Source organism: Elephantulus edwardii, unplaced genomic scaffold (genome assembly GCF_000299155.1).
Source record: "Elephantulus edwardii isolate Elephantulus edwardi_28Jun2011 unplaced genomic scaffold, EleEdw1.0 scaffold00010, whole genome shotgun sequence".
Lineage (NCBI taxonomy): Eukaryota > Metazoa > Chordata > Mammalia > Macroscelidea > Macroscelididae > Elephantulus > Elephantulus edwardii.
This window is the reverse complement of record NW_006399760.1, coordinates 23,098,371-23,116,853: the sequence shown is the minus strand read 5'-3', so window position 1 is coordinate 23,116,853 and position 18,483 is coordinate 23,098,371. Positions and strand designations below refer to the sequence as shown.

The window sequence follows — 18,483 nt, the reverse complement described above, 5'->3', positions numbered from 1 at the left end:
CTATTTTTCTTGTTGACAATGGTAACTTTTATGTAGCTTACCTCTTGAGATGTACAAGAATGAGCATGTTTACCTCCATGAACTGGACAAATGACATGAAGAAAACAATTACAGAAGGGCCAGAGTCCCTCAAAGTCAAGCTTACTTCTCTAGTCATTTCACATGGATGCTATTGATCTGGGCTCCAGAAAGTAAGAAACCAGACCTAGATTTGAACCCCAAAAGCTGAAAGTTAGATGAAATTCCATTGCATTTCAATAGTTCTAAGCAAGCAGTTTGTTACCCTTTATCCTTTAGTGGAATTGATGAACAGGTGGTTTTTCAGAAGATCACTCAGTATATTTAGCTTCTGAAATTTGAGCAACTCACAGTCTGATTGGCTGTTCCTGCCACATGATAATTCAGAGCGCAGACTCCTCGCTGGCTCTTGTCTGGGGTTCTCAGGAGGGGAGAGTTGGGAGAGACTTTGCTGCGGAGGAAATTTATTTGATAGCTTGAAGGTAAGGCCAGCTTATGACTTTTTTGTACTCTTCTTTTAGGAGATCTTACACAACTTCCCTTTCAGTATTTTTCAAAGTTTTGGGGTCATAAGTGGGGAAATTATAGATGGAAATGTGAGTAGGAAAGTCTGTAACTCCATGGCCCTGCCAAGACCCTACTATCATCTGATGTGGAAGTTATTAGAGACTAGTTCTATACTAACAAAGTTACTGCTTGACTGAGCTGGCTCTCTTGTTAAACCAAGTTATTTTTTCCCCTTGTCTTTAATTTATTTCCTCCTAAATATATTAGCTTGAAAAAGCTCTGTGTTCCTATATTTATCCTATTCTACTGGGCTTCACTTGCCTCAGAGGGAGTGACAGTTTCGCTAGCTTAACAAAACCAGTCATGGTGCGTATTGGTTTACATGGCACATAACTTTGGGTGAAGAGACAGCTGTTCCAAATCATCATCTGCTCAGCCGAAGGAAGAATCTTGCTTTCTGGTACTGAGCTAAGAAGGGGCCTTGAGCAGGCCTCTCATGAGTTCATGAATTAGAAATTTAGGACAAAGATTCATAATCCTACATGTACTTAAACCAATGTATCACAATGTTTGTATTTTTCAGGTGTTTACAAGAGCAAGAAATATAAGAGGAAAAGCCATACAGGCCAATGGTGCTTGGGAAGAAAATAGCCCTATTGCCTTGAGGTTCTTGTTTTCCTTTTAAAAATCTCATGATAGACTTTTTAAAAGGGGTTCTTATTAAAAGCATCAGATATAGCACATAGGATATAGCAGGACAATGCCCAGGCCTAAGTCATCCTTTTTAGAGTTTTGACGTTACAGACAAAAAAGTCCAACTTTATTTGAGTACCTGTGTTGACAGCTCTTTTCAATAAGCTTTTTACTTGAAAAGGGTTTTTCCAAGTATTTGGAAAGTTAAGCCCTATTCCTTTGAATTTAAGCCCCTTTCCCTCCTTTACCTTAATTTCCTCTTTAAATTTTAACTAAAAGTTTCATGCAACTTGTTGGAATACCCAACATGTCACTGAGAGAATTAGTGTTTTAGAGCTCAATTTAAAATGTCTTTTCTCACTTGGCCTGGAAAAAAAATTGCCATTTCGAATTGGTTACTTCTTTTTTTTTTTTTAAAGAACAGGTTACTTTTAAATTCTAGTTTATGATATTCTATGATACAGTCAACCATGGAGATAGATTCTAATGCATTTTCATTTGTATGGAATATAAAGTTTGTAGGTGCCACTACTACTCTGGGAAAATGGCAGATGACGAAGAATATGAGGAGGTGATAGAGGTAAGATACCAAAACAAACAAACAAACAAGCAAATCCTCTCAAAGCTCCAAAACAGCACACAGTGACAACAAAGGATTTTATGTAAAGACATTCAAAGCTATGTAGATGAATGAATCATTTGAAAAAGTCTAAACTGTCTATTGTAAAATCCCATTAAAGCATCCAAGAAGGAAGTTTTATGTTTAGTTTTGCTAAAATTATGTGGGATTTAAACAGAAAGGAAATATCACTGTTTCCCCACTTTTGTGTTTCTTCAAACTTAAAAAAAAAAACAAAACCATAAAAATGAACCTTAATGTGTCTGTCTTCTAACATTCCTGCTTTCCCCCAAAGCCATTGATCAAATGGACAGAGGAGATGAAGACTTAGAGCCGACAAGGAGCTCAGCTTCTTAGTGTCTACACAGCAGTAGAGGAAAAGGAGCTACTTTTTCCTTCACCAGCTGATTGCATATTTAAGATTACAGCTCTTTAATATGCAGCCAAGTGCAAATGACTCAGGAGTCTCACAAGAAGTAGTTGCAAACCACATTTAACTACCATCTCTGTTATATGTGCCTGAGGAGAAAAGACTACTGTTTGCTTTTGAATAGAAAAAAAAGAAAAGAAAAGAAATTTAAAAAGAACAAATAGCATTGCAAAAAAAGGAATCTTGAAAAAATGCTCTCTGTTGGTGGTGGAAATCTGACCCATTTCACAAAGTTGTTAGTTTTGTTGTATTGACTTCCTGTAATTCAGTGTTACAGCTCTATGGATTTTCTTCACCAACTTGTGCCTTTGGCTTCTCATTTCTAGAAATATAAGATAAAGGCTAAGGACTATGAACCACATAAGTGCATTGCCATTACTCGATAAGTGACTCATAATTATCAATTAATGGTGATGATCTAAACATATAAAAACTCTACGTTTTGAGAATCCTTGTTTGTCAATAAAATGAAAATTAACTATAAAAGATTCTCAGAACCAAATACCAGATGAAAATGCCAGAATTTGTCTTTGGAAAAATATTCTAGTGACCATGCTCCAGGTCATAACAATTTTCTTTTATTCTATAGAACAAATCTTCTTTATTACTGAAAGAATAAATTAGTTTCAGAGGCTCAATATAAAATTAAGTGTCTCTAGCTTAAATGCCAAAGGCCACATGCATGATATTCAATATTATCACATGCATTTTACATGCAATATTATAGTATGCATTTTACTTATGTTTTTAAGGGTCAGAACAATCATCACCAAATACTCCAACTAAACAGTAAGAAATTATTTTTTTTTCTCCGTGAGGGTAATACATTTTTTTTAGTTTCCAACTTAAATAATCTTTGTATTGCTTAACATACTTTTATTCATCTATCACTGGAAGCTGTACTTAGTGCTGGATTTGATAGATTTGACAACATCTCATAAAAACGGAGGATGCTATTTTTAGGTATTCTGTTTTTGCCATTTTGTTCCTATTACTACTCTAGGCCTGACCAGCAGGTGCTAAACTATTAGCCTGACTGCCACCGAGTCTTGAACAGAGGTCTCTTTGACCTCAAAAAAGATGCCCATAAGAATGGGACAGTGGCAGATTCTGGAAAATGGTCTAAGGAGTTCAAAAGACAAGACAGGGGAACTAGGTTTAAAAAGCCATCTCCCAGGGATCTTGGCCTTCTGAAATCAAATTGTGTCATCATTCTTGACTTTAAACAAAGTTGGAAAGAAGTTAAAAGAAGGGGAATAAATCTGCTCTCTAATTAGTACCATAATTCTTGAATAAAGGGAAAAACAAAAGTTGACATGCACACTAACATCAACCATGTGGATAATGTTGTGTTTCTTCTAAGCTTTTTAAAAAAGATTTATTTACTAGTGCTGAGAGCACAGCAAAAGTGGCATTGGATGACTACCAAAGAACCACTTTCCTTTGGATGTAAAAAAAAATCCAAAACTGCTGTGTATCAGTCATGCTTGTTTAGAATTTCTTCTCAAGTCACTGATGTTTTGTGTGACCAAAGATGGTTTCTTGTGTTATTGTCAAACAGTGTTTCCTGAATTGTCCAGATGGTATTTTTCCTATGCTGAATATATAAGCTCATGAAAGAGAAATTCTCTCCCATTAGAGACTGTACTATCTCTGATACAGACATAATTGAGTTTCAGACTAACATGGTACATAATACTAGAGCAAAGAGTGAGAGCTAAAGCTCTATACTAATTTCACCAAGTCCCATTGGAGCAAATGACATAGTTATAATCATGAAATAATTTGATCATACTTAACTGAAGGTAAAGGAAAGAAAATCAATGAGGAAAACACTGCATCCAGTGTCCACCCTGTCCTGGATATATAGTTGGTGGCTGAGATAAGGAAAATGAAATTTTACATGTTTTGTTGATTGAGAAAATAAGCCTAGTGTTTCATTTTTGTCCATTTCCATGGATGCCTTAGCACAGACAAACTTTTCCTTCTGTTCACCCAGAAAGGCTGGGTGAGACTCGGGGCAGGATTCCTCTCTCCTTACGCATCTGAAGCAAAATGTCAGCCAGTCCCCATCATCAGCATCTATTTATTGCAGGTGATGTCAGGAGTAGAACAACAGTAGGCCTGGCTGCAGATTCAGGCAGGAACCTCAGAGCAGTGATGGCCAAGTGTAGCCTAATCTCTCTTATTTCATCTCGTATTTCCCCTTTCTTCTCGGCTTTTGCAAATTTCCATTTAAACCCATTGCTTAGGACCAGTTGTGCTGCCGTCTCAAAGACTTGTGGTTCAGCGGGAGAAAGATGAGCATGTAAGCGATTGACTGTATCTGAAAACTGCTGGAGCGTCAGCTATGATGTATCATGTCAGTTCTGACTCAAGGGCGAGTAACAACAGCAACTTGCTAATCAGTGACTTTAGGAATAACTTGTATGTCTGGGCTTAGTAGTAAGAAGTTGTACTGCTAACCCAAGGGCATGTGGTTCAAATCCACCAACTACTCCATGGGAGTGAGACAGTCAGTATCCTCTGTGTGATTTACTGCCTCTGAAAACCTGCTGGAGGGACAGCTATGAGTTGGTTCTGACTTGACAGTATGCAAAAACAAGAACTCTTTTTGGAAGTTATTTTCATGATACTATTTAAAAATTCCTTTCACAAAAGCTAATATGTTTTACTAGTGAATAAAGGAGTTCCATCTCAGTTCCTCTGTGCTCAATCCACATACAGCAAATTCCATCTTTAGTGTCATAAGAAAACGTTTTATTGTTACTAATCAGCTTCAGATACCTTTCTCATCTCCCCTGCAAACACCTGCTGCAGCCTGATGGCATCCACAAAAATGGGGCTCCAGTATACGAGCAGATGTCCCCCCTACTTTCTTACTGTACATATTCTGAACTAACTGAGCTAGTGAAGTAACCCTAGTAATGTAGCTGAAAAGAGATTTCTGCTTTGATTTTCATGACCATACCTTTGTGCTCTATTCACAGTACTACACAGAAGAGACAGTCTATGAAGAGGTACCAGGAGAGGTAAGGCCAAATACCCTCATGCGCCTCATGAAACTGCATGCTTATTAAACAGAAAGAGCCCTCACTTGTCCCTGGTTCCTGGAGCAATACGGCTGATGAAAAGAAGTATCTCAAGAGGGACTAACATTTTGGGGTTGTGCAAATGGTTAATGTGCTCAGTTGTTAATCAAGTGGTTGGGAGTTTGAGTCCATCCAAAAAACAGTTTGGAAGAAAGCCTTGATGATCCACTCCTAAGAGCCAGCCATTGAGAACTTTGTAGAGTACAGTTTGCTCATATACTGGGGTCACCATGAATCTGAAATGGCCATTGGCTTTGGCTCGAGAAGTGGCTACTCACTTATGTGTGTTCATCAACAGGAGGTAAAAGTATAAACATCACCTCCTTGAGGGGTTATTTCCCTTTTCTTTTGCTGCTCAGCATTTCCAGGATGACCAGGGTTGGCGACCCCCGCTGCTCATGTGGTAATTTTGGTGGGGATGATGCTCTTAGGGAAGTTTCAGGGCCTATCACCTCTCTGCCTTGACTGCAGAATGAGGCAAAGCCTTGACTGCCATCTGTTTAGGTTTGCTATGCAGACCTGTAGGATCTGAAAAACCAGCTATGCCAACAAGGATGGTACAGCCAAAATTAATGATTAATTATATATTAATGTATAATTCTATAATATAATTATCATTAATTATTAATAATAAATAATGGGAAATGGCAAGCTTCTCTGGTTTTAGCACATTAGGAATTCTGAGGAGGTCATGCACATAAATATCCAGAGATAAAACTCCCTTTATTAAAAAACAAACAAACAAAAAATAAAACAATAAACCGACAACCAAAAATAGAACCCCAAAACCCCCACCAAAACAAAGAAACAAACAACCCCAAACCCGTGAAATCCTCCTCTCATGATACTTCATTTTCTTCATGGAACACAGCAGTGATATAGTCGGTTAACTCTGCAGGGTGTCCGAGAGCCTGTGACTACATTAATGCTAACAACTGTTGAGGGTGCACACTGGGTAGTTTTTCATGGTCAACAGGACAGTCGCAATCATGGGCAGAAATAACTGACTCATAAAGGTCAGGCAAGCCTGTGGAGATTTCATAGATGTGAAATTTCCCTATTACTTACATTTCTCTTCATAATTGCTAGAACTCATCCATTGACACAGATAATATTAATGGTGTGGGAAATGGAAGTATAAGACAGATGTTAAAACTTGGCTGCCTATCTTGCTTTCTTACATACAGTATTTTTAGCACTGGAGTAGATCCAAATTTTAAGTTGTAGTTTCTTCTACCATTGCCTGTTGTAAGAAACAGTATTTTTCCACCTACTACACAGAACTGTTGTGAAGATAATTGCTCCATTATGTTTTCATCATTTTTCTTGTCCACCTAAGCATTTATTCGTGTAAGTGGCACTCCAGTGCACATCAATTAAATGACTAAGTAAATCACTTATAATGTTGATAAGTTTGCTTTTATTTTGCACAGACAATTTGAGATTTAGAATATCATCTAAGAACGTTATTTCTGAAATTTGTCTACTCTGACTGATTTGTATATATCTTTCTGCAAATTGGATTTTTAAGTTAATGTTGTGGATTAATAAACTTCTGATTCCACAAAATCTCTAATAATGAATAATTAGACTTAAATAAAAGGAGGTCCCTTGTTCTAGTGGTAAGGATTTGCTCTATCAGCCCAAAGGCAGGCAAATTGACAGCCTCTGAAAACCTGTTGAGGGCCATAGATGAGTTGGCTTTGACTTGACGGCATATAGCAACAACAGACTTAAGTAATATATTTTCATGCTTATGGTGTGTGGTTTCCTTCTTTGTCCTGTTTGGGGTATGAAGAAATAACACCAGGATTGTAAAACTGCTAGCAGTTAGAAGAATGTCTACCAAGACCATGGTACCAGTTCTCACCTTTATAACAATATTATATTGCATGTCCAATTTCCAGACGATAACAGAAGTCTATGAAACCACAACGACAAGGACAATACCCTCTGAATATGAACAGTCAGGAACTTCCAGGCCAGCACTGGCACAACCAGTGCCGGAAAAGCCAGTGGAGAGGAAGAAGGTGGTGCGAAAGAAAGTGGACACATCAAAGTTCATGACTCCCTATATTGCACACAGCCAGAAGATGCAGGATCTCTTTAGCACAGTAAGTTTCAGGCAACTTCCTACTAACCTAACTTCATTACTCAGAAAGCAAGGGTAGCTGATTTAATGGAATTTCTTTGGATGCTAGCTGAAGTTTGTTTCTCAATCTTATAAGGAAAAAAATCTTACTTTACAAATGTATACTCTGTCCTTGTGATACTTTTTCTTTTCATGTAACTTATTTGCACATTTAAGTACCAGGAAAGGCATCCTCAATAAATGACACCTGTAAAATGAGCATGTTGTTGTTGTTATGTGCCATCAAGTTGCCTGCAACTCGTAGCAACCCTATGTACAATAGCTCTGACCTCTGCTCTATTTTGAGCCTGTCTCCCTGACTCTGACAGACCTAATCCCATTGCCCCAGTTACCATGTCAATCCATCTCATCCAAGATCTTTCTCTCCTGTGCTGTTCCTCCACCCTTCCAAGCATGATGTCCTTCTCCAAGGACTGGTCTCTCCAGGCCCTGTGCCCGAAGTATGTGAGACAGAGCTTCAAAATCCTAGCGTCCAAGAAGAAATTTGGTTTCACCCTCTCCAGAACAGATCTATTTGTTTTCTTGGAGGTCTACGGTATATTCAATACTCTTCTCCAGCACCACAATTCAAAGGCATCAATCTTCTGTCATCCTTAGTCATTGTACAGCTCTCTGATGCATAGCAACTAATAGCAAAGACTATGGCCTGGATTAGACACACTTTAGTCCCTAGACTGACATTATTACTCTTTCGGAGTTTGGAGAGGTCCCTGACAGTTGTCTTCTCCAATGCAATTCATGTTTTGATTTCCTGACTTGTGGTGCCAAGAGTGTCAATTGTGGAGCGAAGCAAGCTGTAACTATTAACAACCTCAATCTTTTCTCCATCTAACATAGTGCTGCCAATTGGCTATTTTAATCATTATTAGATAATCAATCTCAAGTAATGAAATATATTTAATTGGGTTTGATTGGTGGAAACAAAATAACATATATTTAAACTCTCTAGGTAGAATAACCTCTTAAGTAGTTTAGTTAATAGTACATAAAAAATCTCTTTGAGAGCGATGCCATTAGTATATTTTAAAATGTCAAGAGATGTGTAGTGCATTAAAAATTCAGTGCAAGACTTAGAACTTATATGAAACTGAGCATGAGAGTGTTTGGCCATGTCTTGTAAAAGTGATTTTTAAACATATTTACTCATTGACTCCTCCAGAGAACTTTAAAACTACTGAGTTTCAGGTCATTCTGTCTCAATTGATCTAAAGTTGGGATCAACTAGGAGACGCTAACATGAAACCCACATTAAAAACTCATTGTTTTTATGAGTCTGGTCCTTAAATTCCCAAACATAATTCTGTAAAGTTATGCTGACAGTACATTTTGGCCCCTTTTTATTGGGATTGCTTTGATTATATGTACCCTGTATGGTATATAGAGTTAAGCTGTGGTCTACTAACTGAAAGGTTATAGTTTGAACCCACCCAGAGGTATCTAAGAAGAAAGGCCTGGCCATCGACTGCCGAAGGTCACAGCCATGAACATACTATAGAGTGCGGTTCTGCTCTGTGAAACAGAAATTCATCGAGAGACAACATTGACTTGACAGCAGTTGGTACATTGTTGATTGCTCATCGTGGGCTGAGTTCTTGCTGGTAGTCTGACTATGCATCATCCAGAGGATTAAAGAAATGTAGTTCAGGGAAATATTGATTTAGGTAGAACTAATGCTTATAGTTGTTATGTACCATCAAGTCAGAGCCGACTAATAACTGATCCTTCAGTGGGCTTTCAGAGACTGTAATTCTCATGGGGAGAGAATAACCCATCTTTCTCCCATGGAGCAGCAGGTGGATTTGAACCACATGCCTATGGGTTGACAGCATAGCTCCTGACATGCTTGGACAGAGGGAGGGTCAGTGAAAGAGGAAATGACCCTCAATGAGATGGATTGACACAGTGACTCTAATGATGGGTTCAAGTATATTGGAGAAGGTCAGGATGGCACAGGATAGGGCAGGGTTCAAATAGATCCATTGTTCATAGGGTTGCAATGAGTCAGTTGACTTGATGACAATATCAACAATGCTTATATCCAAAACATCCTGTAGTTTTGGCTAATAATAACATTTGGTTGAGTGTTAACTTTTGGGGCTATGTGGTAAATTTTTAGGACAAATTTTAAACGATCCTTGAAAAATCTAAGACTTAGGTTGCTAATACCAAATACGATTTTTCCTGCCACCTTTATCACAAAAGTATAGAATTTTTTGTGTGTTACTTCAGTGCCATATATATTTCAATAATTCAGATACCAACACCAATCATTTCTGATGTCCTAAACAGGATGTTGACAATATTCTATAATATTTAAAAAATGGATTAGTAACTAAATCAATAGTGTAATAGTGTGATTTATATTGTTAACTACTATTCTGCTCAAAAGTACGGTTTAAGCATTAATAAATTAGACATTATTATTAAGCAAGAACTAATGGTATGTTTAGTAGAAATAATAAAATCTCACTCTTGCTTTTCAAAATATTCTATATGTCAGACTTCGCATTAATCAAACTTGTGTCTTGACTATCTAAACCATAGGACTTATAAGGTCAGCGCTAAGTTCTGAATTGAATATTTTTGCTTTGTATTAACAATCAAAACCTCTCTAGCTTGACTCAGTTTCTGTGTTCATTTTCTGAAATGAGACGTAGGCCTTTTTGTGTGTGCACTCAGGCAGAAAAAAGAACCACTGAGTGAACAATTTAGGGCATTTCCAAGACAATTTTCTGTAATAACTTTCTGTCTCTGAGACCCAATCACGTTTAGGAAGTACAATTAACAAATCTATTTTAGTTTCTGTTAAGAGTTAAGATAGGGACAAAAAGAAAGCTATTTCACTGGTGATTATAATGACTTAGAGGAATTTTTTCCTTTTTAATTAAATGAAAATGAGAATGTTGCTTGAAATTTCTGCTGCTGCATTTATGCTATATCTTAGGTTAATATCTGGTGTTCTTTACAGAATAAATACAAGGAGAATTTTGAGAAAGCAAAAGGACAGCCATGCACCTTCACAACAGATACTCCAGAACTTCGCAGGATCAAGAAAGTACAAGATCAACTCAGCGAGGTGGGCGACATTGATAAAATAAAGGAGCGAGACATTTCAGAGATAAGCCTTTTACTCGGGATTAAAGGCTCTAACTATGCATAGAAAGGACAAGAGACCAAATCTTGCAGCCAGGTGCCCCTTGCTTGCAAGGATGGTGCAGCTTTGTCTCATATACTTTGGACAGTTGTCAGGAAGGGCCAGTCATTGGAAAAAGACATCAAGCTGGGAAAGGTGAAGGGTCAGAGAAAGAGAGGAAGACCCTTAACAAGATGGATTGACACAGTGACTATGACAATGAACTTAAGTATGATGAAGGTTGTGAGGAAGGCACAAGGTAGAGGAAGGGTTGCTATGATTTGTAATCCAGAAAACTATTAAAAACATTGGCCATAGGCCAATATGAATGTGAAATGATATTTCTAAGCTTGGCACAGCAATTTAGGTTAAATAATGATTCTGAGGTGGAAATTTGAAATTATTTGTTCCTCAGCAGTTAGTTGGTTCCAGAAGTTAGGCCAGGAAACCAAACAAAGTTCTCTCTTATCTTTGAAGATCACAGTTTTCTAGCTACAATGCAGAGACTGCTTTGTGATATCCCAGAGTCACTGAGTTCAAATTACTATTATAAGATATACACTGCTATATGCATGCCTGTCATGCACTTACTCTGTGTATTTTTTCTGCAGGTTAAGTATCGAATGGATGGCGATGTTGCTAAGACTATTTGTCACGTAGATGAAAAAGCAAAGGACATTGAACATGCCAAGAAAGTGTCGCAGCAAGTCAGCAAGGTAAGGCTGAACACACAGTATAGGTAGGTAAGATGCTAATGGCAGTCATATTACGTCTGTTTATTTGAAGGGAGGAAATTTGACAGTCTTGTCCAATGCCCACTGAATCCATACCATTGGGAGTTCTCACTCCCACCATAACAGAGAGGCCGCACAGATGCCTGAAGTGCCTGTAAGAGCTTTGATGGACTGTAGCGCCTGTGCCCTTCCAAAGAAAGGAAACAATGGGACAGTTGGTACTCAGCTTGGGCAAATAGTGCTACACAGAGACTCAATAGTGTCTCTATATTTTTTTGTCTCTTGTCTAAATCTACAAAAATTTTTTCTCAAACTCTAGCTAGTAGAAATCCCAGTTTAGAGTGTTAGAGTGAAGGCTCTAAGGAGATCCTTTTTTGAAATTTTGTATTGATTTGCATACTAAATTTGTGTTTTATTCATGTACATTGTGTTTCACACATTTCTTCACTCATATTGTGTTTCACAGTATCATAAGGACAAATAATGCCTGAGACCATTATTGTAAAAATAGAAGAATAACTCATAAGATGTGGTAAATGACTAAAGGGGGAAGGGGTGAAAGGCAGGGAGGCAGAGGCTGAGAATAGGGTAGGTGGAGAGAGAGATTGAAGGAACTGGGATAGATAGGTCTATTGGGAACCCAAAGAGATGGGGTGATAGTGGGCATAGATCAAAGGAGATTCTTTCTTAATGCTCTAAATAGGTCTTTAGGGAACTTTGGTGGCTAGTGGTAAGAAGTTGTGCTGCAATTCCAAAGGAATGTGGTTCATATTCACCAGCTCCTGGGAAATCTCCTTGTGTACTTTACTGCCTCTGAAAGCCCTCTGGAGATCAGATATGAGTTGATTCTGAATTGAGGATACCAAACAACAACAATAACAGAAATCCTTATGTCTCCCAATTTTCAGTAACGCATTTTATTCTATTATCTAATTGCATGTGCAAAGACTCTATTTTCTTGTTAGATCACTGTCATAGGTGTGTGTTGGGGGGCAAGGGAATAGTGTTAGTATTTCAATATATCTTTTTGGAGAATAAAATGGAAACCATAACAGAGGAACACAGAAAACATGAATAACAAATTATACATTCATTTGTAAGCCTATAATGTCATTCATGTCAGTTAGTGTTAAGCACTGTGGAACAAAGCATGAGAAAGATGATTATATATACTTTTCAAAGAAATTGGGGGTTTGAATTTTTATGGGAAATCTCCAAATTTTAGATTTAGCAACCAGTTTTTAAAAATCCTATGCAAAAAAACAAAACAAAACAAAAAAACCAAAAAAAACCCCAACCCTATGCAAATCAAAAGGATGCTTCCACTCAAATTCAGCCAGCCAGTCCCTGACAGGTTGTAACTTTGGAAAGAAACCTATAAAATATCAGAATCTTACTTAATTTAAAAGTGAAAATTTCAAATAACAGCCTTTAATACAGGAAAAGAATTATGGAATGCTGACACAAGCATTCTTTTCCTAGCTACACATCCAGTAGCCTTTGTGTTTGGAAAAGGATCTTTTTAATCCTCCCTTTTGCTCTTTGGATCTACTTGCCCTTTGGTGGGAAATTAAATGACAGACTTTCTGGTTTTCTGGTTTAGGTTTTATACAAGCAAAACTGGGAGGACACCAAGGATAAGTACCTGCTTCCTCCTGATGCCCCTGAACTTGTCCAGGCCATTAAGAACACAGCCATGTTCAGTAAGGTAAGGACTCCATTGGCATGTCGATATTCCCACCTGTGCCATCCGACTACATAAATTAGAATAATACTCAGTGCTCTTTATAATCTAGAATATGGTTTTCCAGAGGTTTTTTGTTGTTTTTTTAAAAAATACGATCTTGAGAAATATAGGGCTTTTAGAGTAAAGCTCAGCATGCAGTGTGCTAGGAGGGAAATTTGTTGGCAGAAGGAAGGAGAAGGTCTTGTAGGAAATCTGGGCAATCTTGGTGTGTGTGTGCACACATGTGTGTTTATGTGAATGTGTAAAAAAAATTGAAGATGTCCTGGAGAACTAGTTGAGACACACACAAAAAAATTTTAATTTTTTGTAGACTTTATGTAATAGATTAGATATCCCTGGCAAGATATATATATATATATATATTTATTTATTTATTTCATCATTTCCTGAGAAGTAAATGTGTCTGATTTTGTTTCATCTCTTCTTCATGATTTCACCTCTCTTCTAAAATAAGTGTAAAAATACTAATGGAAGGAGGTAAAAAGCATTCATCATAATTCTATCATGAAAGAAAACTTTAATAAGGTAGATTAGCCAGCTAGGAGATACTGATATATATATATTTATACCTCACGTTATTTGTCACTTCAGCACCCTTCACATGAATAACTCTGTGGCATTAATTATGCCCATCATATTCTTCAACAATTACCATAATTTTTCTCATATTTTTTATTGTTAAGTAGTATAGCACTGGTTTGTCCATTTGCTGGTAACTTGTGGTTGCTTGGATGCTAAACACTGTGACACTAATGTGTCAACTGTGATAATGGTTACCCATGGTGGACAGTGTTGATGACGCTCTCCGATTAAAACAAGCTTGGAAGTAGGAGTGGCATCCACTCCAGAAACTCTGTGAACTTGGAGAAACGATGAAGGTTATACGAGTGTTCAGATCTTTCATTCACAAGGTCCCTATGAGTCGTCTATGACTCGATGACACTTAACAAAAAAAACAACCCTTAATAGAAGCCCAGTATCTCCTAGCTGGCTAATCTACCTGATTAAAGTTTTCTTTCATGATAGAATTATGATAAATGCTTTTTACCTCCTTCCATTAGTATTTTTACACTTATTGTAGAAGAGAGGTGAAATCATGAAGAAGAGATGAAACAAAATCAGACACGTTTACTTCTCAGGAATGATGACTGGCAGGGGAAACAAGCCAAGCCACTAACAAAAATGTCTTAGATTGGATGAAAGGGTGGATGTTATATATGAATTTAATTTTTTTCTTCTCACTTTGCTCTGGGTTCATGATGGTATTGATAAATTCATTCGAATGTATGCCTTTCTTCTAAGGGTGATCTCACATTTTCATGAATTTACACTTTTTTCTGATTTAGAAACTGTACACTGAAGACTGGGAAGCAGACAAAAGTTTGTTTTACCCATATAACGATAGCCCGGAGCTGAGGAGGGTCGCCCAAGCCCAGAAAGCTCTCAGTGATGTAAGTGAGATGTGATCAGCATCGTTTGGGAGTGTGGAATCAAGAAAGCGCCAATTAATTATCCAATGTTTATTGTAATTCTTTTTAAAGAAAAGTTAAATGCCATTATTGCCGAAGAAAACACCTAGAATCAAGAGAACTTAGGATTCTTCTTTTGCAGTTTATAGGATTCTTCTTAGATGTAATTTAATCCAAATCCCTCCTTTCATAAGCGCGGAACCTGAGCCAGAGAACATAAAGGTAGTAGTGGCAGAGCCCAGACAAGAAGCCAGATCCTATGATTGCAAAGCCAGTGTTCTTCCCATTAGCACATGCATTGTTTTTCCTCTTGGATCAAGTCGCAGTTATTCTTTGGTGAGGGGTTGGCATTTTTTTTTTAACTTAATGAGATCGTAACTACCTGCTCAAATCTATTAAGTGGACAATGTTATGGAAAAATTTTGATATGCTGTCCTAAGAGAAGATCTGAATAATAAGTTCTCTTCTTCTGCATTGGGGTCCTACCTGATGTATTTCTCCAAGCCTTTTGTGTAGTTACTTCGCAAAAGGGGAGCAAGATGAATAGAATTAGCAAGAAATCAGCACTCCCATTTACCAGATTATTAATATCCTAGACTTAGAAAAATGTATATTTAAAAACTAGTAGGCTTAGGGTGGAAACCTAGAACATCAGAGCAACTCACTTGAGACTAGCATTTCACCTGGTTTAGGGTACTTTATTTTCTAGCCTTCGATTTGCATGATTAGAAATCTAAAGAATTCTGTTTTAGTCTGGAGCGATAGTAGGAAAAAATGGTGAGTTGTTTACTTTTCACTTGTAAACTAGACCAGTAATTCTCATTCTCTGATCTTAACCAGCCAGTTTGCATCTTGAGTCTTATAGGGGTTTACTTTCAATGAAGCCTATAGGCTCCAGGTTACCCTAACTAAACATCATACATTTTCATCTGATGGGGTTACTAACTTTTCAGGTCCCATTTGAGCCCCATCTTGCCTGGAATGACATGCAAATGTAATGAGCATATTGTGTGTGCCATTATGCAACTGGTTAAAATATGACACAGACATACTTATATCCTTCCATATGTGAACTAATTGTAATGAGTTGCCAAGCCAAAGTCAGATGGTTTGAATGTACCAGCTGGTCCTCAGGAGAAAGATGGGCAGTCCTGCTGTGAGATTTACACTCCCACTGGGGTGGAGGGGAAGCTATTTCTATAGGACAAGTAATAAAATTAATAAGGTACAACAAAATACTAAAGCCATTTAGTATATAGTATAATTATTAGCCTGTAGGTACTCCCTGCTTCTTTTTCATGCTTGCATTTTAGTTCTTTATCATAACTTTCATGATATTGTTTGTGTGACCTTATTAAGTGATTACTAGCTATTGACAGCCAGTTATATATGCATACCTTGTGGGGGATAAAGGTATTATAAAAATTTTTATTCCTGTTTCCCCCCTGAGAATTTATAATCATGTTGGTAAAAAGAAAACAGTATATATTAAACAACAACCAACTTGAAAGTTAAAAGGTACAGTCAAGTACTTGCTGCAAATATGGCAGGATAAATGTGAATAATCAGAAAATGCCACATAAATGTGGTGATCTCAAAGGGTATAGCAAGTGATAGAGAATGCACTTGAAAAGAAGTTGAGATGAAATAAATATTGGTGTTTTTAAAGGACAAAGAAAGTGAAATCCAATGTGTCGAGCTGAAGGACATTTGGGAGAAAGCAGGCAGTAAACCTTGAAAATCAGACAAAACAGCTCTGACACAATTTGGTAGACAAAAAGAATATGTCATAAGATTTTGAAGAAGCAGAAGAAGACAATATTTCAAGAGCAGAACATGGAGACATTTTGGTAGGAAATATTGTAAATTGAAATGAAGAAAAGGGGAAATCAACTCAATTGTTGATTGTTATTTTAATAGTACAAACTGGATTAGAGAGAAGATGGGCAGAGAGGAAAGAAAGAAATCTGAAGGTAGTAGGTAACAGAGAAAGTAAACTTCAAAATATTTACTAACATTAGACCATGGAGACAAAGGAGAGAGAGTTTATGAAATTGAACTAGTAGTCTGGGCGAATAGGAGTGCAGCTTCGTTGGTGGAAGGACACACAGAATTGAGATGATGTATGGACAATTCAGATCAAGACATCTTGTAAATAAATTAGAAATGTGGTACTATTGCATATACATGAATCCAAGACAAGATTAAGATTTGAAAATCATCAATATAAGAGTGACAGCTGAAGATATGAAAATGTGTGAGGCAAGGCAGAAGAGAATATGGTTGACGGCAGAGTATGGGAAGACACCTAGGCTTAGGACATCTGGAAAGAAGTCGGCTAAGGAATGCGTTAGTACAGTCAGAAAAGTTGAAGGAAAACCAGGAAATGCCATGCCATGTAAACCCAGGATGGATTTCCAAGAAGACACTTGATCTCCCTTCATCCATAAAATAGAAAGAGAAAGGATTCCACTCCAGTACTATGAACTTTGAACAACCAAAGTTGGCCATGTTTTGTGTGTGCACATGAGGTGTTGGAGTTGGGAGTAGGTATTTCAGTAGAAAAAATAAAGGAGACTATATGAACTGGCATGGGACATTTTGAGTCAGAGGATCATAATGATCTATTATGCTGGAGATGAAAAGGTGAGGAAAAATGGGGTTGCTTTCAAAGTTAAAAAAGTATTTTCTAGATACATCCTGAAGTACAATGTTGTGAGTTATAGGATAATATCCATACACATACAAGGAAGTCCAGTGAACATCACCATCATTCAAATATATGCATCAACAACCAGAGGCAAAGAGGAGTAAATAGAAGATTTCTGCCAACTTTTGCAGTCAGAGATTGATCGAACATGCAATCAAGTTGCATTAATACTAAGGGATGACTGGAATGCAAAAGTTGGGAATAGAGAAGAAGGATCAGCAGTTGGAAAACATCGACTTGGATGAAACCAGAGATAGAATGATAGAATTTTGCACAATAAATGACTTATTCATTGCAAATACCTTTTATAAGAAACACAAAAGCAGCCTATATATATGGTTTTCTTCTGATGGTATGCATAGGAATCAGATTGATTACATTTGTGCGAAGAATCCCTGGAGAAGCTCAATATCAGCTGTGAAAACTAGGCCAGGTGCTGATTGCGGAACAGAACACCAACAACTCATGCAAGTTCAAGCTGAAGATGAGGAAAATGAAATCAAGTCCACAGGAACAAAAATTTGACCTTGAGTCTATCCCACCTGAATTTCAAAACCATCTCAGGAACAGGTTTGAGGCCTTGGACATTAATGAGCGAAGACCCGATGAGCTGTGGGAGGATATAAAAAATATCATTCAGGAAGAATGCAAAAGGTCATTACAAAGGCAGAGAAGGAAGAAAAGACCAAGATAGATGTCAGAAGAAACTCTAAATATTGCACTGGAGCGCTGAGAAGCCAAAGTAAAGGGAAGAAATCAAGATATTAAGGAGTTGAACAGAAGATTCCAGAGGGCAGCAAGGGAAGACAAAGTATTACAGTGAAATGTGCAAGGAGCTGGAGTCAGAAAATCAAAAGGACTAAACTTGCTCAGCATTTCTTAAACTTAAGGAACTGGAGAACAAATTCAAACTTCGAGTTGCAATACTTAAGGATGCTTTGGGCAGAATATTAAAAGATGGAGGAAGCATTAAAAGAAAATAGATTATACAGAGTCATTGTACCGAAAAGAATTGGTGAACACAGAAGAATTTCATGAAACAATGTATGAGCAAGAGCCTGTGATGATGAAGGAAGAAGTTCAAATTGCTTTGAAAGAATTGGCAAAAAACAAGGCCCTAGGAATTGGTGGCATACCGATTGACATATTTCAACAAACGAATGCTTCCCTGGATGTGTT

General features: G+C 37.4%; 1 protein-coding gene across 1 annotated transcript in view; it reads left to right on the top strand.

The window, feature by feature from the left end:
- The first annotated feature begins 422 nt into the window (after nt 1-422).
- The window catches only part of NEB (nebulin), a 265,912-nt gene continuing 247,851 nt past the window's right edge, over nt 423-18,483 (top strand). Inside the window, exons 1-9 of the mRNA XM_006880817.1 lie at nt 423-500; nt 1,109-1,191; nt 1,734-1,798; nt 5,258-5,299; nt 7,267-7,473; nt 10,480-10,587; nt 11,256-11,360; nt 12,982-13,086; nt 14,472-14,576. Coding sequence (XP_006880879.1) covers nt 1,763-1,798; nt 5,258-5,299; nt 7,267-7,473; nt 10,480-10,587; nt 11,256-11,360; nt 12,982-13,086; nt 14,472-14,576 — 708 coding nt within the window. The 5' untranslated portion in view covers nt 423-500; nt 1,109-1,191; nt 1,734-1,762. The remainder of the gene's footprint in view (nt 501-1,108; nt 1,192-1,733; nt 1,799-5,257; nt 5,300-7,266; nt 7,474-10,479; nt 10,588-11,255; nt 11,361-12,981; nt 13,087-14,471; nt 14,577-18,483) is intronic.